This window comes from Fukomys damarensis, unplaced genomic scaffold (assembly GCF_012274545.1).
Source record: "Fukomys damarensis isolate Sample0158 unplaced genomic scaffold, DMR_v1.0_HiC HiC_scaffold_14, whole genome shotgun sequence".
NCBI lineage: Eukaryota > Metazoa > Chordata > Mammalia > Rodentia > Bathyergidae > Fukomys > Fukomys damarensis.
In genome coordinates, this window is record NW_022900926.1 from 38,090,018 (window position 1) to 38,112,281 (window position 22,264).

The following is a 22,264-nucleotide window of genomic DNA, read 5'->3' on the forward strand; positions in this document are numbered from 1 at the left end:
ACACACACACACACACACACACACACACACACAGCCATAGTTTAAAACTTCTCACCAAATAAGGGGCTACCACTTCCCAAAGGCACTAAGCCAAGGAACCAGCCTTTAACATATGGGCCTTTGGGGGACACTCCAGATCCAAACCATAGCAGTCCCTGAGATTGATTGTCTTGTGGGATTAGTTCAGCATGTATTCTACAGGTTAACATAAAACTTGCATAAGAAAGACTGCCATATAGCAACATTAGCCATCACGTTGTAGACATTGGCTTCCTGTCAGGATATTAAATCCAGGAAGTGAATTGGCATTTCAGCTTTTGAAGCCAGCCAACATTCTTATGAAAAGTTAGTCAAAGCATTAAGAATAACATCCTGGTGGCTTTCAGAATTTACCAGCAGTTAGATTCCTTAAATCTGCTATAACATTACAGTATGACAACTGACACTAGTCAAGTTTGCATATAAAATTCATCGTCACAGCTCACTCTGTCAACTTGGCACTCATGCATATTTTAAACTTTACTTACTCTCCAAATAGACAACAAGGTCATTCTGCTATATAACATGATGCAGCTTCCTGCATGCAACCCAAAATAGGTCAATTCTTTCTCCATAAGAGGTTGAAAAGATTCTTGATTTTTCTTTTCCTTTGTATCCTGTAACCTAAATACTCTGATGTATTTTAACTAATCCCACTGACTTTATCACAGAGTATGCGAGTACAAAGGGATACCCTAAAAGGGATCTCCTGCATTCTTGACACCTGTTCCTTTGTATAGCTGGCAAGTAAGCTGTGTCTAGGTGATGGATTAGGGCGAGGACCAAAGCAAAAGTAACAAACCTTTATTCACTCCCTGGGACCATGCAAGCAAGGGATGCACAGTGTCGCTGGCTCTTCATTGTTCCCTTTTCCTGTGTAGAACAGGCCTGTGTGAGAGTCCTGTAGCTCTGGATTGGCTCAGATGGGGGAATCCCAAGCAAAAGCGTCCCAGGTCTGTATAAGCCTTTTGGCCACAACAAGGACAAGAAGTGGAAACGTACTGAGTCAAAGTGGAGGAAATACCTCAGCTGAGATGCTGATAAAAAGGCCACTGAAAGGAAGCAGTTGGACCAGGAATGAAGATTGGTGTGTAAGCATGGCTGGCCCAGAAGGTGAGGAAGCCAAAATTGCAGTGCACCCCAGTCTGGTGTGTGGTGGCAGCATGTTCCCATGACACCTGCCAGACAAAGCTTTATAATGGCTGGTGATTGCAGCTAAAAGATCACACAAAGGATCTGGGCTTGGAGCTGGACATCTTATTGGTAACCAACCAGCTTGCTCTTGGCAATCAGGATTAGGCACCCCAGCCGAGCTCCTATATTTGTGCATTGGCTCAGAGGCAAAAGGAGTCCAGAGTAACTTAGTGGTGGTCTTAATTTCCAGTTCAGCAGAGTCATTGTATCTTCTGGTGGAAAAAAAAAACTTTCCAACTGAGATCTCTGGAGCAGGAACAGCAGGGCATAAGGTTGTGGAAGCAGAAAGTAAACATTTGGTAGTGGAGTCATCAGGAAATAGTAATGAGTGGTGCCATTATCCACATCCCTTGAATCCATGACACTTCCATAGAGAAGAAACAGGACATATACTTGGATGCCATTTTAGGGCATTTATAATCTCCTGGAGGAATCTGCCCCAGCCCTGCATCCCACTTTGATGCTACTAAGTCTTCAAATGCCATTTTCCTGTACTACGAAGATGATATTACAGGATGATCGGGATATGTTTTGGTGAGTGAATTTTTAGGGTCATTGTTCCACTGTCTCATCTCAAGTGAAATTAGTTCCTTGATCAGGAGGAATGCTGTGTAAAAAAAAAAATATATATATATACAGTTGACAATGATTGCATCTAGGCCCACTTGGATAATACCAGATCAGTTCCCCTGCTCAAGAGCTTTTAACTTTAATCTCATCTTTTACCAGATAAGGTAACATGGAGAGCTTCCTAGGATTAGGTGTGGTATCTTTTAGGAGGAAATTTTTTGGCCTACCATATTATGTGACTTACTTATAAATTATTAAGAAGCAGTGAGATTAAGAGAGAGTAGAGAATAGATATTAAAGAACATAGAATCTGAAGACACACTAATTTGATTGAAACAGCTCTGGTACTCATTTACTGGGTAAATCTGGCAAGTTATCTAACTTCTTAGTCTCACTGCCCTCTTCTGTAAAATAGGGATAGCAATTTATCACAGGGTTAGTTTGAAAATCAAATGACTTAGTAAATATAAAGTGATTAGAATAGCTCCTGATACACAGTAAGCAATGGGAATTTATATGAGTAGTTGGGTCAGAAATGCTTTGCATAAATCAAGCAGCTGTGGAGGGCCGATTCTTGGTGGACGTATGTGTTGATTTTATTTTGTGTTTATTAAAGTCCGCTGTATCATTTGCCACATGAAAAAACACTGGTAAGACATACACTAGCGTTGTATGTTATTGTATGCTTGGGCAAGGTAGAAATCTGGTGGGAGTGAGACTTCTTAATATATATTTTATGTTGTTTTAGTTTTCAAATGTACAAAAATTGGAGGACAGTTAAACAGAGGAAGTTAAAGTTCATAGAGAGGACCATCCATACTTAACCTAATAAAATTCCCTAAAGAATAAAATCTAGCTTTTTTGTCTTTTCCCATGACTCCTAAATCTATGCTATTTCCTTTGCTCTCTCTCTCTCTATATATATATATATAATTTTATATATATATATATAAAATTATATATATATATATAGAGAGAGAGAGAGCAAAGGAAATAGCATAGATTTAGGAGTCATGGGAAAAGACAAAAAAGCTAGATTTTATTCTTTAGGGAATTTTATTAGTTATAAAATTATATATATCATACATAAATCATATATAGGATTTTTTTGTCCTTTGAACTGAGTCCAATTTTTTAGTTTGTACTCTTTCTCCGCAATATTTCATTTAAATTTCATTGTTTTTTTAAATTATGCTTTTATTCTGCATAAAGAATGTACTTAATTGACATATAGGCCTTTAACTTATTAAACTGAGATATAAATTATGTTTGTAATGATATAACCATAAATTTCTGTATATACTGTAGTTATTTTTTCAATCTTTGTTTTCTAATCCCAGTTAACTGCAAATTAACACTTTCAGCACAGTTCACTCACTTTTTGTAGTACAGTACTGTATTTCTGGATGCCTTAACCTCTGATGATTACTCAGATAGCTCACAGATAGAAATCTGTTGTTATGATGAATATCTGCTTTAAAATATTAGTACTTTATTTCTTATTAGAGCTTTTTCTTTTAAACTAGGAATCGAACTCAGGACCTTGAGCGTGGGAGGGAGGAGATAGAACCACTGAGCTAAATCCCTGGCCCATCTTCTGATTAGATTTTTATAATTTTGAAAATATTTTTACAGTTTAAGTTTCACAAAACTGTAAGAATGTGTAGTTCAGGCACAGTTAATATTATCTATCTTCATCTATTCTTATTGTTTACTTGAATGTGTAAAATGCAGAGACCATAATTTTGTCTTCCTTAGATTTCTAGTATCTAGCAAATTTCTGATTCACAGAAATAAGGAATATGTACATAAGTTTACAGTTGAATGAATAGACAAGGAAAGTCACTATATCACATGTAATGATTTCCTAAGCTTATGTGGCAGGTAACTGAAATAACCATAGTCAGAACCCACGGCCTTAGCTTTTTAGTCCACTATTTTACTTAAGTCAGAGATTTGTTTAGGCTATTTAAATACTTTCTGTTGAACTGAATAAAATAGTCCCCAGTCCAAGTAGGATTTAGCACTTTTGTTCATCAGAATAATCAAATCAAGATTCACAAATCTACATACCTGAGAAGTACATGATGAGGATTTGTTGTGTTTATTTAGTTTGTAAATTTTAAGCAATACACTTATTCCTTTCTGTCTTTGTCTGATACTATGACAAATACTACAGGCTGATTGATTTAAAAAATGCATTTATTTCTCACAGTTCTGGAAGCTGAGAAATCCACAGTCATGGTATATGCTAATTCATTTTCTGGTTAGGGACCTCTACCTGGTTTTCAGGCAGCAGAGTTCTTGCCTCACATAGTCAAGAAAGAAATTCTCTCTCCGAACTCTTACAAGAGCACTAATCCCATCATGACTGATTACCTTCCCCAAGACTTCACATTCTAAATACCATCACACTGAAATTAGGGCTTTGGTATAAGAGTTATTCGAGCCCACAGGCTTTCACTCTAAAGTACTGTCTCTCCATCTACGTGTGGTGATGTTGCTTCCACCATAGTGATATTTCAATTAGTATTAAATGGTGAAATTGTTCCTCTCAATTGGGAAGATTTAAATTATGTTAATATTTTCATTTTTATGAGTTCTAATGTGAAAGGCCAGAATTGAAACAGTTAATAGGTTTTCTTAACTCAAAATTTTCTCCCTATCATCATGACGGAGCCATTCCTTAATAAAAAGGAATTAAGCATTTATTTTTTCACTTATTTGGATAACTTTATGTACTAATTACAAAATTTAACATGTTCAAAATTGAACTGACAGCTTTCTTTGTCATTAGGAATTACATAGTACATATAGCTATGTAAGCTTGAAAGCTGAGATTCATCTTTATTCTCATTCATTGCTGCCCTGCCTCATTCAGACAATTAGTGAGCCCTGCTGGCTATGTCTTAGCTGTTTCTTAAATGCATCTCTACTATCCTATATGGAGATTTTTTTCCCTAACAATGTTATTTTCAGTAAAGTCAAATATTTCAAAAACTTACAGTAAACTTAGTGGTGCTGGAATACAAGGCATTTTGTAACCTGGCCCCTTGGCTAGTTGACAAGCACTAACTACATATCTCCCTTTTGTTTAAACTCCAGAAATAGCAAACTATTTGTAATTCCATGCATTTCCCATGCCTTTTTTGTATCTGTGTCTTCTCATGTTGTGATCTTGTCTGGAAATTCCATTGCATAATTTCTTCGTATTAAAACTCATTAAGCTCAGGTGCCATTTCCAGAAATCATGTCTCCTTATACCACTTTATTAGCTTCCAGTATTGAGTTCATTTATTCAACCATTCATTGATTTAAATATTAATTAGGGCATTGAAGGTGCAAGTCAGTGGTAGAGGGTGGGCCTAGCATGCATAAGGCTCCTGGTTTAGTTTCCAGCACACACACACACACACACACACACACACACACACACACACTAGCCATTATGGACTTATGCTACATCAGTGAATAAAACAAAAGATTTCTATTCTTGGGGTGGTTCGTACGTTCTAGTGAGAGAAAGAGACAGAAAGCAAGCAAGCAAGAAAGAAAACACTTAGAGAAGACAGGAAAAAATGGTCAACGCGGTGAGATGGCTCAAGAGTTGGGTCAGTGAAAGATGGTAGACAGCAATGTTAAACACTGAGTTACCCTCACTGGATAACATTTTAAAGGATGAGTTGAAGAAGGTGAAGAATTTGTCCGTGAAACTACCTGAAACAAGAACATTCATTATTCCAGGCAGAGGCAACCAAACGGGCAAAGGCCAGTTGACAAAGTGCTGTACTGAGACCAGAATGTGCATAAATGCAGGATGACCAATTAGAAGACTATTGAAATATCTGGATGCAAGATGACAATAGCTTGAATAAAAGTGCTGATTGCTGAAAGGGTGAAATGTCAGATTCTGGATTGTTTTTGAAGTTCAAGATAGCAGTTGCTTGATGGTCTGGATGTGATGTATGAGAGAAAAAGAGAAGTCCTAAACCCGTGCATCTAACTGGTCACCCAGTCTTGTTAGTATACTACTTAATTATCATTCTTTTATTTGTCACATCTCAACTGCATTGATTCAGGTGATTAATGGACATTTCTGGCTTCAGGCAGTTCTTCATGTTGGAGTAAAGATGATTCTGAAAAGTTAACCTGTTTCATGATTTTTGACGTTAAATTCTCATTGTGTTTCCACTCGCTTACAGATAAAAGTCTAAAGTCTTCAGCCTGACATGCAGTATCCCTAAACTGCCCTCTATTTACTCTGCTTATCTTCTGCATGTCCTTTATCTTCTGTGATCTGAACTTCCTATCTTTTATGCTTCCCTAGGAGAGCATGCACTGTTCTTTTCGTTTGGGATGCCCTTCCCATCCTGTCTGGTAATGCATTACAAAGTTGAATTTGTCTGTGAGAGCCTTCTCTGACCTTAATATCTCACCCATCTTTTGCTTTTCTTTCTTTTCACATAGACCTGGCGCACAATTTTTATACCTCTCCATTGTCTCATAGCTGTTTCTGGTCTGTCTGTGACACTTCACTAAGCTTAAAGGCAGGAGCTAGTAGTAGTATTTTCCTATTAAATGTCCCAGTACGTACGTGGTTGGCTTAGAGGAAGTTGGGGCATTATCAGAAATGGGTAGAAACCAATTGGAGATGATGACATTACTTTATGTGCATAGGAATAAAAGTGGAAGAAGAAATTGTTTGGCTGACAAAAATAACCACATTTGCATGTAAAAAAGTTGAAGCAAAGTGTAGTTTTTTTTTTTTTGTGAAATTACTAAGGGTGATAAGAGAGTGAAAAAGTGGGGGAAATGAAGGTTGCTTTGGGCAAGATCATGGAAGTGTTTCTATATCCCAGAAGTTTTTCACTTTTTTCTGAAATTTATCAAATGCTTTAAAAATATGAAACAGATTATTGTCCTTTTGGTTAAGAAGCACTTTTTCTTCTTCTTTTCATTGAGTTGTAGCATTTACAAAAGGGAATCTATAAAAGTCAAAAGTACTTCTGGATTCTTGCAGAGAGGGGGGAGGAGTTAGGAAAGAGTCTCCCTTTAAAAATTTGTTTAAACAATTTAACAGTTGGTGGTGGGGGAGAAGATCTTCTGTTGAACTGCAGTTCAGTTACTCTGAACTAAAAGGGAGGCTGGTTTCCCTTAGCCAGGAGCTGTTGGGAACTCACAAGTCCACAATGTCAGCTGTGATAAAAAACATGGTGAATATTTCTTTTTAAAAAAATTATTGCAGTAAAAGCCACATCGCCATGAGTTCATCTCAAAACGCTCTCCCTCGCTTCACATACACTTAATGCCATGATTCTTCCATTTTCTGGAGCAGTTCTAGAAGTTTTGTGTTTTTACTTGCTCTGTTGTGACTGCCTCAGTGTTCTGAATTAAATCAAAATATTTATGTTTCATAATCATTTTGATTTTGGGGAAGAGCCAAAAATCACATAGAGCCAGATCTTGTGAATAAGGTGGGTGTGGACACATTGTAATATTCTTATGAGGCTGCCTTTCTGTGGGATGGCCCTAGGGAGGAGCATCGCTGTTTTTGTTGTTGCTGTTCTTTTTGTTTGTTTGTTTGCTTTTGAGACATGGTCTCCCTGTACAGTCCAGGCTGGCCTTGAACTCACTGTGTAGCCCCAGCTAGCCTCAATCTCTGGGCATTCATCGTGCCTCAGCCTCCTCAGTGCTGGGAAACAGGTGTGTGCCACCATACCTGGCATCACTATATATGTTTAATCACATTTCATAAAGACAGCCATGAGAGAGGATTCCAGAAATGCTTCAGAAAGTAACAAGAATGATGGGAAAATGTGTTTGAATTGTAAAATAGAATTCAGAGGGAGATTAATGGTATTATTATCTTTACTGTAATAATTTAAAAAATGTAAACATGCATCAAATATTTTAATCATACTTTGTAAGTTTGTTGGAATTAAATGGGCAGGGTCTTACTGCTCAAATTGAGCTGCAGACTCTGACTTACCTGAAAGGAATCAGCACATTGACAGAAATAGGTTCTGTGTAAGGATGTGTGTCTTCAGCCAGGTGACGAAAGGCCAGAAAAGATGTAGCGAGGTTCACCAGAACAAGGAGCCATTACAGGTTGGGAGAGTTTTTCAGGTGTTTTTATTCTGCATCCTCTTGACCTGAGCCCCACATTCAAGGTGTCCCTCCTATTCTCCTCAGTGGCGGTGTAATACCAGCTTCCTCATGTGCTCAGGCCCCTGAAGCCTTCCCTGAATCACTTCACCGTAGAGCATGGATGGAGTGCCCTGATGCTCACGAAGGCCTCCCTTATCCTGAAGTTTTAGAGGATAGTTGAGGGAGAAGGGTGTGCATTGGTACGAAAGGGCCGTGTACCTTTTGGCTGCCAGTAGAAGAGACTCAGCTTCAGATTGTTTAAACAGTAAGAAACATTTTATGTCATAGAATAAACCAAGCCTTGAGTTATGGGTGATCAATTCAGAAATCAGAATTGATTAACTCTGTGACTCATCCTTGAGGAGTGCTAGTTTATCCTTCCCACTTTGCTAAATGGCTTCTATCTGCTGGTGGCAATATAGATGTTCTGGCTATAGGCTTGATACACGTATTGGAGAAGAGTGGCTTTTACTGTTAGGCATAAACAAACGGCATTCAGGAGAATGAGAGTATCACCGTGATTGATTCTGTTAATCAGGATTTATTTTAAAGTAGAGGAAATAGTGACCTTTTCTCAGAGGGATAATGATGGCTTGCACTGTTCTGGGCAAAGGCAACAACAGTGGAAATGAGAAAGGCTAAGTATGCAGAAATACTGTAGAGGTAATGTGGACAAGAAGTCAGCAGTTACTTGCATTTAGGAATGGAAAGGGAGAGGGTAGGTTGGAGGAAAGCTAGGATAGGTAGCATAGGTTACTAGGAGGAAGATTTCCCTGGAGACACAGAGAGGAGAAAGTAAAGGTTCAAGAAGGTTAAGTATAGTGATGCTGAGAGCTATCTAATAGTTACTTGGTTTTTTGTTTTTGTTTTTGTTTAGAAGCTAATGGTATAGATGTAGAAGTCATCCACAGAGATGTTACAGTTGAAGAGATGGGAGTAGAGAAGACTTGGAAGGAAAAGAATGTAGAATGAGGATAGAAGAGAGAAAATCTCAATATTTAACAGGTGAGTAGAGGATGCTAAGCCAGCAAAAGAAATTTAGAAAGGATATTCAGATAGGTGCAAACTAGTGCTTTGTAGTTCTAAGTCTTAATCTGCCAGTTTATTAAAATTATCAGTTTATTAAAACTTGTTTTAGTTAGGCACCAGTCCCCAGCAACTCCCCTGTATTATTGCGAGAGTTATAGTGGACAAGATAGGTTTTACAGCTTTTGTGATTTCTGTGAAGTTCTGTTTGGTTTTCATTTTCTTTTTCATAGTGTTTGTTGGCCTGCTTAAGATTATATTCACTTTAGACAAATTGATTATTGGCTAATTGATCTGCTTTTTGCTTTGTGATGTAGGAGAGATTCCAAGAAAACAAAGAATTAAATAGCAGTATCTGGTACTGCTGAGACCTGAAGAAGAAGAAGACTGAGATGTTCACTCATAAAACTGAGATAATGATATTTAAGAATTTGGGAATATTTGAGTTATTAAAAATGCAAGTGGTTTCAGTGCAGTGGTGGAGGCTTAAATCATACTAATGATTACAGAATGAATTACAGAATGATTACAGAGTGATTACAATTAAGGACATTAAATACTGAGCTGTTCCTTTGACTTTGGTGGTAAAGAAAAATTGAAGATGTGATTGATTCATGGGTTTGAAAGAAATCTTGTGGGCATATATATTTATGGATTGGTGGAAATGTGACCATACTAGAAATCTGTGTTAATACAGGGATAGAGAGTTGTAAAGATAGGAGGTGTGGGTGATGTAAGGGAATAATTAAGTGGGCAAGGCAGAGAAGGAATGGAGCCAAGAAGGAGAGACAGCTGACCTAGAAGAGAAGAGAAAAAGTGGGTAGAGGTTCAGAGAAATGTTAGAGGGAAATGAAGAATCTTCCCAGGAAGAAAAGGTCAAGTCGTGTGTCAAGGGTAATGATGTGTCTGCATGCTCAGGACTCATGGAACAGCCTTGGGTCAGCTGCTGTGGGCCAAGATGGAAAGTCATCTAAGGGGAATAAAAGAATTGGCAGGACTGCATTTCCCTCTAACGAGTTAGAACTGCTAGTGACGAGAATGAATTGCTTGGGTTTACCTTGTGTTAGATTTGAGAAAGGAGAGTTCTGTGGAGCTCCCTAAAGTGTCACTGCAGCACTACACAAATGTTTTCAAATATAATAGGCAGGGAAAATTAATTCATAAGGCAGAGATACAGATGGAGAGAGAAATGTACAGTTAGAGGCAAAGACCAGACTCAGTAATAATGAAAACTGACATGTAAGGGCTGGGTGGGGTTGTCGTAAAGGGGGATTTTGTCATAGGTGGGTGAGAGCAATTTTTTTAAACGTATTTATGGTTTGTGAAAGCTGACCTCCAGCCTATATGGAAGACTAGCTGGATGCAAATTAATTGTTTATTCTATTTTTTTTTGTTTCGTTTTTTTTGAGACAGGGTCTCACTATGTAGTTGAGACTGACCTGGAACTCACTATGTAACCCAGGCTGGTCTCGAACTTACAGTGATCCTCCTGCCTCAGCCTCCCAAGTGCTGGGATTACAGTCATGCACCACCACGCCTGGCCTAATTGTTTATTCTAACTTAACGTGTAAACTTGAAGGAACAATATGCATTAGGGTTAATGTAATACCAGAATAATTTCAGAAATGTTTAGTTTTATTAGGGTTGATAATGTAGGGTGTGAAGAATAGTAGCTTGAGATAGTTGTAAATTATGGAATAAATACTGTCATTTTAATAGTTGTTTAAGGTACTGTACAATTTGAGTCAATTCTTGTAAATAAAAATCATATTTTTGTTATTCAAAATATAAGTGTTGAAAATACTAATTTTCAATTAACAAGTGTGGATTTCTCTAAATATTTAAAAATTGTTTTAAAATGATTTTTAAAGTGAGGGTAGGTTTTTAAACGTGACTTTAGGGGTGAAGCAGTTTTATGTCTGTTTTCCTTTTGAGGAACTTTTCTTTGACGTCCTCAGTCTTGGTTTGGGAAGTGTGACTGAGCCCCATCTGACCTAATGCGACTCTGTCCCTTTCTTTGTTATTAGAAACATGAATATTGGCCAGAGTTTGGAAGCAGTCTCATCCTATTCCTGACCCTCAAACACCTTTTTTAGTGGGGCTAATATGCTTCACATGTTCAATTCTAACAAATTGGTTTTTCTTTAACTCTTCTAAGTGGAATTATTGGAATCACTGTTTTAGAAGTTTAACCACGGCATTATTTGTAAGAGAAATTAAGAGAAGTGGTTGTCATAAATAGCCAAATCACCTATTAAAAACAAACCAGTAAAACCCCTTTCTTTCTCCTAAGAGTGGTTTGAGGGCAAAGACTTTTATTCTAACAAGTGTAATACATTGGATAGTTTGTTTTAATAAGTTGCTCAAACTTGCTCACTTCATACTTTAACCTACACCCGCTAATCACACACACCTTCCTTCCATTAGGTTTCACGCAGTCCCAGTTGAAGTGCCAGACACTATCAACTGATAAGATAAGAAGCACATGGTTCATTGCCATAAGCCAGGGGTCCCTACTGGGCCTACTGACGCACATAGTCCTCCCCTGATGTCAAAGGGCTGATAAGTAGCACGTTGGCTTTTTTCCTACATTTTGTGCCAAAGAGCGGGGGGTGGGCGGACTCTTTGTCTGAAAAAGCAGCTCTATTGAGATTACCCCCCCATTAAAAAAAACTATTGCTTTTCTTGACTGTAGGCCAGATTCCTGTTGAAATGGTTTAGTATTATTTGTGAATTTCTTGGCAGAAAAAATGTTTGTTAGCAAAAATGTGTTTAATTCATTAATACATGATATTTCATGATTTATTTTTACTTATTATTTTTTGGTGAGAATATAAATTGGCAGATTTGATGAAAGGGGTAGTTTAGCAGGTTTCATACAAAGAAACGTGTACTCTGTGCATTTACCCCTATCTTAATGAAACTATCGGGAGGGGGAAAATTCGTTTACACACTAGGATTTTTAGCAGCACTTAGCATCTGATAAAGCTGTGTACTTCAGCTGGCATATATACAGAAATTCAGAAAAGTATTGGATTCCTGAGATTGAATTGTTCTAAGACTAATGGTAATCTGCTGGTACATAAACCAAACGTCTTCACTCTACTGGTTGAAAAAAAAAAATGAAGACATCAGAACATGCTCTGCAACCAAGTTGTCAATATAGTGATGAGGTCTAAGGAGTGTATCATCTTGTAAGATGTCTGTTTAACCATTTTAATAGCTCATTATGAAATCCTAAAAATGTAGATTATTGAAAACCTGTAATTTTGTGGCTGCCTTGTTAAAAAAAAGAGGGGGCACACTGGGCTGGGGATTTAGCTCAGCGATGCCACTACCTGCCTAGCAAGTGCAAGGTCCCGAGTTTGATCCCCGGTATCAAAGCGGGGGCATAAAGTGCATATATCAGAGCTAAAGGTCTGAAAATTTAAGTAACTAGCACATATGTAAAGATTATTAGTAATTATAATGTCAGCTCAGGTTAGGGAAACTTAGCAGGGTTTTTATTATCATCTAAACTTTAAATTCCAAACTACATATTCAATGAATCAAATTAGCAGTGAGAATTGTAGATTATAGTAGTAAACACATATGCACACAATTACAACTAGAAAGAACGGTGAATTAGTAGTTTGTGAATGAAAAAGCTAAGAGTGTTTATTATTTTTGTTATCAAGGAAGCAAAAATAAAGGTATTTTGGAAATTTCAAAGTGCCACTGAATTCTTAAAGTGCCATTTTTGAGTTAAGGTATTTTATGAGGCTGCTTTTATAACAACATGATATTGTATCTTTTGTTGACCAAGTGAAAAAAAAATTTTTTTTGGTACCGGGGATCGAAATCAGGTCCTTGCACTTGTGAGGCAGGGGGTGGAACCACTGAGCTAAATCCCTGGCCCCCCCCAAATTTTATTCTTACATGCTAGTAATAACTGATCCTTGATGGAAACTATTTCAAGCACATCTTCATTCATACGTTACTTATTTAGTCCTTAAAATAATCCTGTGAGGTATAGATATTATCATCTTCATTTTCCAGATGAGTAACTCAGTCACACACATGTTAAGAAACTTGTTCTAGCAATTTACTAGGTGATAGAGAACCTTAGAGGTCTTTTCTTAGTTATTAAAATTTTATGTTGGAAGTTGCATGATTCTGGAGTGACCAGAAACAATAGTGCTTCTTTTCTTCAGCCATTGTTAATCCGCTCTCACTAAGTGATTAAGTATCAGAGAAAGGAATTGGGGTTTTTGGAGATGATGGGTGACATGCATGAAACTTTCAAGAAAGCAAATGCGTTGTGTTTGTTTTGAATCTTCTCCGGGTATATAGCTAAATGAACATAATTCTTCTGTGCTTTGCTGCTCCTGTGCAGCGAATTCATTTTAGAGGTGTGACAAATGTAGATGCTTTTATTCTTATGCATAGCATTTCTTGGGCTCCAGGGATAATTCAGTTCACTAATTGTTAAGAAAGAATTAGCCATTTTTGGGGGTGGAGAGGTGAGATGTTGGACAGCAGCACAGCAAGTTGGCTGTGAGATAAATGACCTGAAGTGGCTCAGCTGTATTGGGAGCAGATGGAGAGGAACTTGGGGTATTAGCCGCACAGTTTAAAACAACATAGTGTGGGCAGGGATTTAGCTCAGTGGTTCCGCCACCAGTCTCGTCAGCAAAAGGTCCCCAGTTTGATCCCCAGTATCAAAAAACAAAACAAAACAAAAAACAACATAGCGTGATTGTTGTATGGAAAAACAGCCAATCAAAACTAGGCCCATCAACTGGTACTAAGCACTCATGAATGGGAAGAAATAAAATGTGATGCCTCCAAATCGTATCACATTCAGTTGAAATGGCAAAAGTCATGAAGTAGAGAGCAGTCTTTCCAAGAATAAGATGTAAAGAGAACTTAACACTCTTATATTAGCCATTCTGACCTTAATTTCATTCAGCTAGAGCATATCTGTAGAAGTAATATTGAGTCTCTTAATCAAAGAATGTTCCTGTCATCTGACTGTATATGACTTAAGAGTACATAATTTGTTACTCCAGACAAGCAACAGGACTCAAGTTCGTAGGTTTTCCAACAAAATTTTATGGCATGTACTCTTCCAGTGTTTTCGTATTTATGAGCAAAGAGCTAATAAAAAACAGTGAAAACTTTTGCTAGATAGGTATCTTAGTTACTTTTCTTGTTGCTGAGACAAAATACTCAACATCCTAAGTTAAAGGAGGAAAGGTTTATTTACCTCACAGTTTGTAGAGGCTTCAGTTCATAGTTGGCTGGCTCCATGGCATATGGTTATCCCAGAGGAGAAGCAGTTTATGGTGGGTAGAAGATAGCAAAACAAGCAAAGGATGACCACAGCTCTTTCTGTCCCTTGTATCTTATCCAGGCTGCTTAGGGTGGGTAGCACTCACACCTTAATCCTAGTGCCCTTGATCCTAGCGTTGCACTGTGAATCAGTTCTAGAGTCACACACTCTCAATTCAGCCACCCCAGAAAAGCCCCTCCTATGACCATATGAGGCTTGTGAGGGGCATCTGTATACAAGCCATACCAGCAGGCAAGGTAGAAGACAGCAGACTTATTTCCCATAGCCTCAGGTTGCTTGTCTGCTAACAAACAGCTGTAGTTATGATAAACACTGTTTTCTGCCTGGTGGATTCATTATAACACGAGTGTATTTTAGCTCTGATCAAAATAATCAAGTACTGGAAATAATGAAGCACCTCAGTATGATTATGGTTTCATTCAATTCTGAAACATCTGTTCAAAGTGTAGTGGATCTTCATTTGGAGATTGCTTTTGCAAGTTTGTCTACTCACTTCACTTTATTTGTAACTTTAGAATCAGTATTTGACATTATTTTACTGTCATTTATGGAAACATACATGTGCAGATAAATAGTGTAAGCTATTTCTCTTCTGCGATGCCTGTCTGCCTTGCAGCCAGCCAAGTATGGACTGAAACGTCTACAAACTGTGAGTTAGACCTACCTCTCTTTAACTTAGGGTGAGTATTTTTTTCTCAGCAACAAGAAAAGTAACTGAGACACCTAATAACTGGTTGACAAAAATATTGTCTCTAGAGGTTTACAGGGTCATAAACCTGTGTTTCTACTGGAGGCAGTGGTTTTGCATTTGCTAATTCAGTGTTTGTGTGGATTTTTTAGAATATCACTACAACTGAAAAGAATTGACTGTATTACAGAGTTTTGGGATAAGAATATGAATAAGATGTGATTTCTGCCTTCAAAGACTATGCTAATGGTGGAGCGAGACCTTCAGTCAGTGTATAAGAAATTGATGTACTGAGAGTCCTGTATAGCATAGGCCTTTGAGCAGGATTTGAAGACTCTTTTGGGTTGAGATGTAAGCTTATTAATTTTATTAAAGAAAATTGGAATCATTTTTTCCTCTTAAATGAGAAAATGATTTTTGAAAACATCATTTTAAAAGAAATAAGCTGTTTTCTTGATGGTAACAGTAACGTAATGTAAGTTGTAAAATTCAAATTGGTGCCTTCTAAAAGTATGGAGTACAACATATGCATTGCATTAGTTCGTCCTCAGGAATTCTCTCTTTAATCATGATTGTCTTTCTTAGGGTTGAACTAAATTCAATCTTTAGGAACACTGCAGTCTCAGCAGTTTCAGATATCAGATCAGATTGATAGTCCTTATTTTTACTTGTTAATTTCTTTAGATAATATTTTCCAGCTATAGAAAAGATTAATGATGCCATGTAAACAATATTAGAAATCAGGATAGGATTTTCAGAAAGAAAAGTTTCAGCGAATTGCATTTCTTCAAAGTTCCTATGTTGAAGTCCTAATACTCAGCATTTCTGCAGGGGAACTATATGGAGATTAAGACCTTTAAAGAGTGGATGTTAAAATTAAGTTCACAGTGGGTTTTTAATCTAGTCTGACTGTGTGGTAACAGCAGCCCTAGAAAACTAATAATCTCCTTTCTGAAAATTAGTATGAGTTCAAACTGCATTTCAGTTTTCATCCTAACTTTTCTTGGATATCCGTTGTTTGAAACGAATCATTTGTTTGGGGCTCAAATTGGAAAGTCCCTTCTGCTTAATTTTTTCCTCCCAAGAAAACAAAACTTTTGGCACTTTCATTTTTTTCCTTTTCTCAAAAAATAAAATGTGGGTTTGTGCAACTGGATGCAGTTTTGGTTTTCCTTCCTTTTCCCATGTTTATTAATGGTGCCTCCCCCTGCGAAGGACCCTATATGGAGAAAGGAAACCAGGATGGGAATATGGAGTAATACTTCCTGTAAAGCATTCTTCCTTGGTCAAAATAATTTTAGGGGCAAGGTTTAAGAAGAGGAAATTAGTCTTAACAGGAAACATTTCATGTAATGTCAAGAGACATGAATCAAGCAGTTTGATTGGAGTGAATGTTGTCTCTTTCGCCACTGTGAAAAGAACATCACAAGGAGGTAATGGGTAGGGAAAAAATGAGGGAATGGTGGGATTAATTAATTTAATTAATTTTGCAAGCCAAAAATTGATTTTGAATTTGAGGATGTTACAGACAGGATGAAGTCAAAGCTGATGGAAATACATATTTGTGGACTAAGAGTGTTGGCCGAACAGTGTAACTTGTTTTAGAAATAGAGTGGTAGGGGGCCAGGGATTTAGCTCAGTGGTTCCGCTGCCTGCTTCGCAAGCGCAAGGTTCTGAGTTCTATCCCTGGTACAAAAAAAAAAAAAGCAAGAAAGAAATAGAGTAGTAGGAGTAGCTTAGGATGTACCAGGTTATATCCAAATAACAAACAGAAGATTGTGTAAAGCCCCACCCAGTATTTAGACTTGTGTGGTCTTGAGAGGGGAGAATATGGAAATACAACTTAGCTGGAAGAAGAATTATTTTAGGCTTTAAACAACAGATAGACAGAAATCTAAGTTAAACATCTGTGGTTTTAATGTGTACTGGACAAAGGATAAATCGAACTTAATATCCATTGTAAGCATTGAGAAGTGGGGCCTAACTGGAGATATTTAGTTCACGAGAGATCCACTGTCCTGTACTCATTAGTACCAATTATAGTAGGACTTAAGGCTGGGAGTTCAAGATCTTGATACCATCTTGTCCTTCCACCGTGGGCAGACACTGCAAAAGGCCCTTGTCAGATGTGTGTTCCTCAGTTATGGACTTACCAGCCTTCAGGACTTAGAACCATGAAATTTTGTTCATTGTAAGTTGTTAGGCTGTTGGTATCCTGTTGTAGCAGCACAAAATGGACTAAGAAAACTTTTGTGAATGGGAAAGGAAGGAGTGGCACAATGGTATCTATCCATTTACATTATCTCACGTTGCTTTTGAGTTTTCATCATATAAACTGCACGAGAAAATGATAAAATGGAAATAAAATATTTGTAAATAGGGAAGGGAGGAGGGTGTAAAGGGAGGGCAGGTAAGGGGGGATATGAGAAAATGATAAAATGGAAATAAAATATTTGTAAATAGGGAAGGGAGGAGGGTGTAAAGGGAGGGCAGGGATAAGGGGAAAAAAATGAGAACCAAGACCCATCATGTAAAGGTACAAGATCCCAATGATGAATGTAAGTGTACTGTATACCTAAAATGTACCAATAAACTCAATAAAAAAGAAAAATATGACTCAAACTTCTAAAACAATGCAGTCCTAAATCAGTTAATGCTCATTTTATTTCTAAAGCTAAACTGCCTTGCAGAATATTCTCCTGAAGGTATTTATGTTCTCTCTATTCTATTCACATATAAGGAAATGTGGGCCAAAATATATCTTACGACAAAGAAAAATCTACATTAGTATGGAAAGATCACCCACATGTGAGTGGTTCTACTCCTTTTGAAGAAAACTTCTCTGCTCTGGGATATAGAGTATGGTCCCAAGCTTCTCAGTCTAACTGTAGTCTTACATGTGTGCCAGCTACAGTTGGATATGAGGCTTTGATAAGTAAGAGACTACAAGTTAGCCTTGCTTCATGCATATGCTTAAAAATGTTCTTTCTAATAATAAACATATTAGGCATAAGCCATTTGAAGAGGAAACTAATATTAAAAGAAGTTTGCAATTGATTTTGTGTTTAGAATAAACGTAGCATTGAATTGTTTTGCAAATCAGAAAACCCTGCCGGGTGTGGTAGTGCACACCTGTAATCCCAGCAATCGGGAGGCTGAGCCAGGAGGATCACTATGAGTTTGAGACCAGCCTGGGCTATATAGTGAGTTCCGGATCAGTCTCAACTACATAGTGAGACCCTGTCTCAAATAAACAAACCAACCCTTTTTTATAGAATAAAATCACTCATCCTTTTAGGCAATTCACATATTTTTACAGCCTAAATATGCTTTGTCTTGGCTTTCTAATGAGCATTTAGTTTGTTAGCTATTCTTTGAGTGAATGCAGAAATCTGAAAAAAGTAGGTGGAGTAAAGGGAGTGAAGGTAATGTTTACATAGTGCTAGGTGGTTTACTTTGTTGTATTTATGTTTTAATGATCATATTTTCTCTCCAACAAGATAAAGCTGAGGCCTAGAGAGATTACTTTATCCAAAATTACCAAACATTAGAGTTAATTTTTACACTGGGCCTGCCTAACTTCAAATCTGTACTAATTAGTGTTTTCTTTCTCTTTCTTAAAACCATTTCTGGGGTCTATAGACTGTGGGACAGACCCAGTTACTCTGGAGACAAAGGTGAGAGTACAGTGGGTTGAAACCCTCCCCCAATATATATTTAGGAGCCAGACCAGGAGGCTATGAGTGTTCTGTTATTTTGAAAAGGGTACTTAGAAATATGATTAAATTCGGAGTTTTCAGAGGAGATCACCCTAGATTACTTCCATGGGCTGTAAATCCAGTGATTATTGCCCTGAAAGACAGGCAGTGGATTATACAGTTAGAAAAGCAGGCAGCACATGATCATAGGGGAAAGATTACGGGGATGTGACTACAAGTCAAGAAATGCCAAGAAACAAACTTTTGTGCCTTCTCAAACTGTGTGAGAGAATGCATTCTCATATTTTAAGCGACTTGCACTGTGGTAATTTGTGGCAGCCACAGGACACTAATTGAGAGTAATTGCTTATTCTGAATCGCTGGTATGATGTGCCTACAAATCTGGCTTGACTCTGCAGTCTTTCAGTGACCCAAACTGAGGGTTTCTTTTATGAAAGTGGATTCGAACAACAGTCCTACCCTTAGGACTTTAGGATTTTGTTATAATCACATGAGACAATGTACTAGGTGAGCTATAAAGCTTTAAGTAAGTATTATATTAGTATAACTTGCCTTAAATTAAGAGTGTTATTTCTCTTACATGTTTTGTTTAGCCGATGCTTTAGTCCATTTGGGCTGCTATAGTAAAATACCTTAGACTAGATGGCTTATAAACCATGGGCATTTACCTTTCCCAGTTCTTGATGGTAGGAAATGCAAGACCAAGGCGTTGGCAGATTGTATGTCTGGTGAGGATTGCTTGGTTCTGTGATGATGCCTTCTCCCGCAATTATGTATCTATGTAATGAAAGTGTAATCATGCGGGTACAACACATCTTTAAAAACTAGGATTATTTTTATACTTCTGTATGTTGATAGCATAAACCACCATTCCCTCTTCTCCTCAGCATAGATACATGGACAGAAAACTGGTGCTCTGTCAGAAAACTAGCACATTTGTCTGAAAGGAATATGCAGATTCTGATCTCAGGTGGTGGAGGTGTGCTTTCCACATGGGAGGGACGAAGCTGAAAATGGTCTTGGAGAATCAAACAGTTTGAGAGTCTAAGGGAAAAAGATGTCTTAAAGAAGGGTTCAAAGAGATTTTTAGAATACTTTTACTCTTTAGGTAATACGAAAGACAAATGAGGAAAGTTAGAATAATCTGGTGATTCATTTCAATGAATTTGATTTAAATCAAATATATCTAAAAGATTATATTTTATTTTGTTTGTTTGTTTGTTTTTTGAGACAGGGTCTCACTATGTAGTTGAGACTGAACTGGAACTCACTATGTAGCCCAGGTTGGTCTTGAACTCCTGGTGATCCTCCTGCCTCAGCCTCACAAGTGTTGGGATTATAGGCGTGCGCCACCACACCCGGTTTAAAATATTATATTTAAACTTGTGATTAATGTAAAATATTTTTACTGAGCTATTTTACATTGTTGTATTTATGTTGTTGTCTTTGAAATTCGGTGTTTATTTGCACTTATAGCACATCTCAGTTTTGCAGGCACTCAGTAGCCTGTGTCTCTACTCCAAGGGTCACACATAGGTATGTAAACCTTGTGAGTGATAGAATGGTGTCTTTTTACTTGTCTTTCCCCAGAAAATTTCCATGTTTCTGTGGATATAGGAAGCATATAGTATTTGTTGAATAATCTAATAAACACCTTTGTATTCTAACAGGGCTTTTTTTTTTCTTCAGAGGAAATGACACCCTTTAATTAGCTCTTTTCAAAAACCATTGAGCCAGCTATTTTGAGCTGGGTACTCTTTTTAGGGCAAGTGTTAGAAAGACAATAAATTACAGGCTCCTGGCTTGCAAAATATTAGAATTTTGAGGCCAAAGCAGATAAATAGATCACTAACAGTAAGGTGAAGTGAAAGATGGAAACCTAATATAATAAAACTTTAGATTTGGATTCAGAAAGTCTTGGGTTTGATGCTAGTCCCAGCACTCTTTGGCTGTGTAGCCTTGGATTATTTATTTGTCTTAGAATGCCTGTCTCGTTGTGGAAAGACTGTTGAGTGACTGGGATCTCCTAAACACTCACTGTGAAAAACCTGTCACTGTGCTGAGGATGTGGTGAGTCTGCAAAAGGTTTCATCACACTGGTGATGGACAGTTCTGCTAAGTTGAAGAGGGCTGGAAAGGCACCATTGGCAGTGGAATCAGCATGTTTAAAGGCATAGGAACTGGCTGAATAGTTTTGAACCTATGGCTAATTTTTTAAACAATTAGATAAACCTAGTTCAAATGCTGTATCTACCACTTAGTTGTAAACAGTTTGACCTTACACTGCATCTTAGCTTCCCTGACTGAAGAATGAGGACAGTGGTAATGAAAACACCCACTACCCTTCTTGTGCCTTCTTTTACTGTTTCTTGCCCTAGTGGTGAGCACTTATCTGACTTCTTACATTTTTACCAGTAGAATCATGCAGGATTTACTGGTTTGTCTTTGGCTTCTTTTGTTTGACATGTTTATGTACTTCAGTCCCACTGTTGGCTGCAGTTGTATTAGTTTGTTCTCATTAGAACAATGATCTTCCCTTGTGTGAATACACTAACTTACTGAGTCTGCTAATGATGAGTGTTTGATAGTGTCCAGGGCTCACCTATCTTCTGTTGTACTTCTTTGAATATTCTAGCTCTGTCTGTGACTTTTGATGGACTTAAGTCTTTCTGAAAGTGATTCATAGAATATCTGTATTTTTCACCTTCAATAGATGATGCCACAGTTTTCCAGTATGATTGTACCACCTTAGTCTGCTAGCAGCAATGTCTAATGGTAAGGACAGGGATTTTGGCTTCCCAATTTTGCCATATTTATGTTGCTAAAGCTGGCTTTAATTATGTCACCCTTTTGCCTTAGATACATCATCACCAGCTGTCGCTTTTGGAACCAAGCAATTCATGGCTCATTAGGCTCTATGTTATCTAACCCTCACTTTTCTGTGCACCTTTATTTCTCCATTCTCACTCAGCCAGACTGAGCTACTCCAAGTTTTCCTGCTTTCTAGCACTCATTTCCAGACTTTTTCACAAACAGAGGTACCACTCTGTGTGTGTGTGTGTGTGTGTGTGTGTGTGCGTGCGTATTTCTTACCTGATACCATAATAAGTACTTTGTAAAGATTTATTGAATTTCTAAGAGTTTCTTATCTGTAAAACAAATCCAAATTACCTCTAACTTGTACTGTTTTAAATATTAAGTGAGATCACTAAGTGAATATCCATCCATATGCCCTCTGCAAATGCTTATTGACTGAGAGCCTTTATTAAACTGAAATTGGAAAGGTCTCTAATTACCTCCTGGTTTAGACCCATGGATTATAATTTCTGTGTGAAACTGTCTGTGGCTATTCAAGACAAACTGACTGGGTTTTAACGCTTTACCATTTAGTAATTGTTTGATCCTGAATAAATTCCTCAGAATGCATGTGATGGTTGATTGTGTCAACTTGAGTAGGAGAAGCTCAATCCCACACCCTAGGGAACTGCTAGGGTTTAGAAGGCCCACCGTAGGTGGTCTTGTCACCTGGATGGTATAACGGGGAAA

General features: G+C 37.6%; 1 protein-coding gene across 7 annotated transcripts in view; it reads left to right on the forward strand.

The window, feature by feature from the left end:
• The window catches only part of Pde10a (phosphodiesterase 10A), a 551,502-nt gene that overhangs the window by 335,548 nt on the left and 193,690 nt on the right, over positions 1 to 22,264 (forward strand). For 2 of the 7 annotated variants that reach the window (XM_010610545.3, XM_010610546.3), the window contains exon 2: positions 8,828 to 8,955. The exons of the other annotated variants lie outside the window; for them this stretch is intronic. In XM_010610545.3, coding sequence (XP_010608847.1) covers positions 8,919 to 8,955 — 37 coding nt within the window. In that variant the 5' untranslated portion in view covers positions 8,828 to 8,918. The remainder of the gene's footprint in view (positions 1 to 8,827; positions 8,956 to 22,264) is intronic. 7 annotated transcript variants of the gene reach the window in all.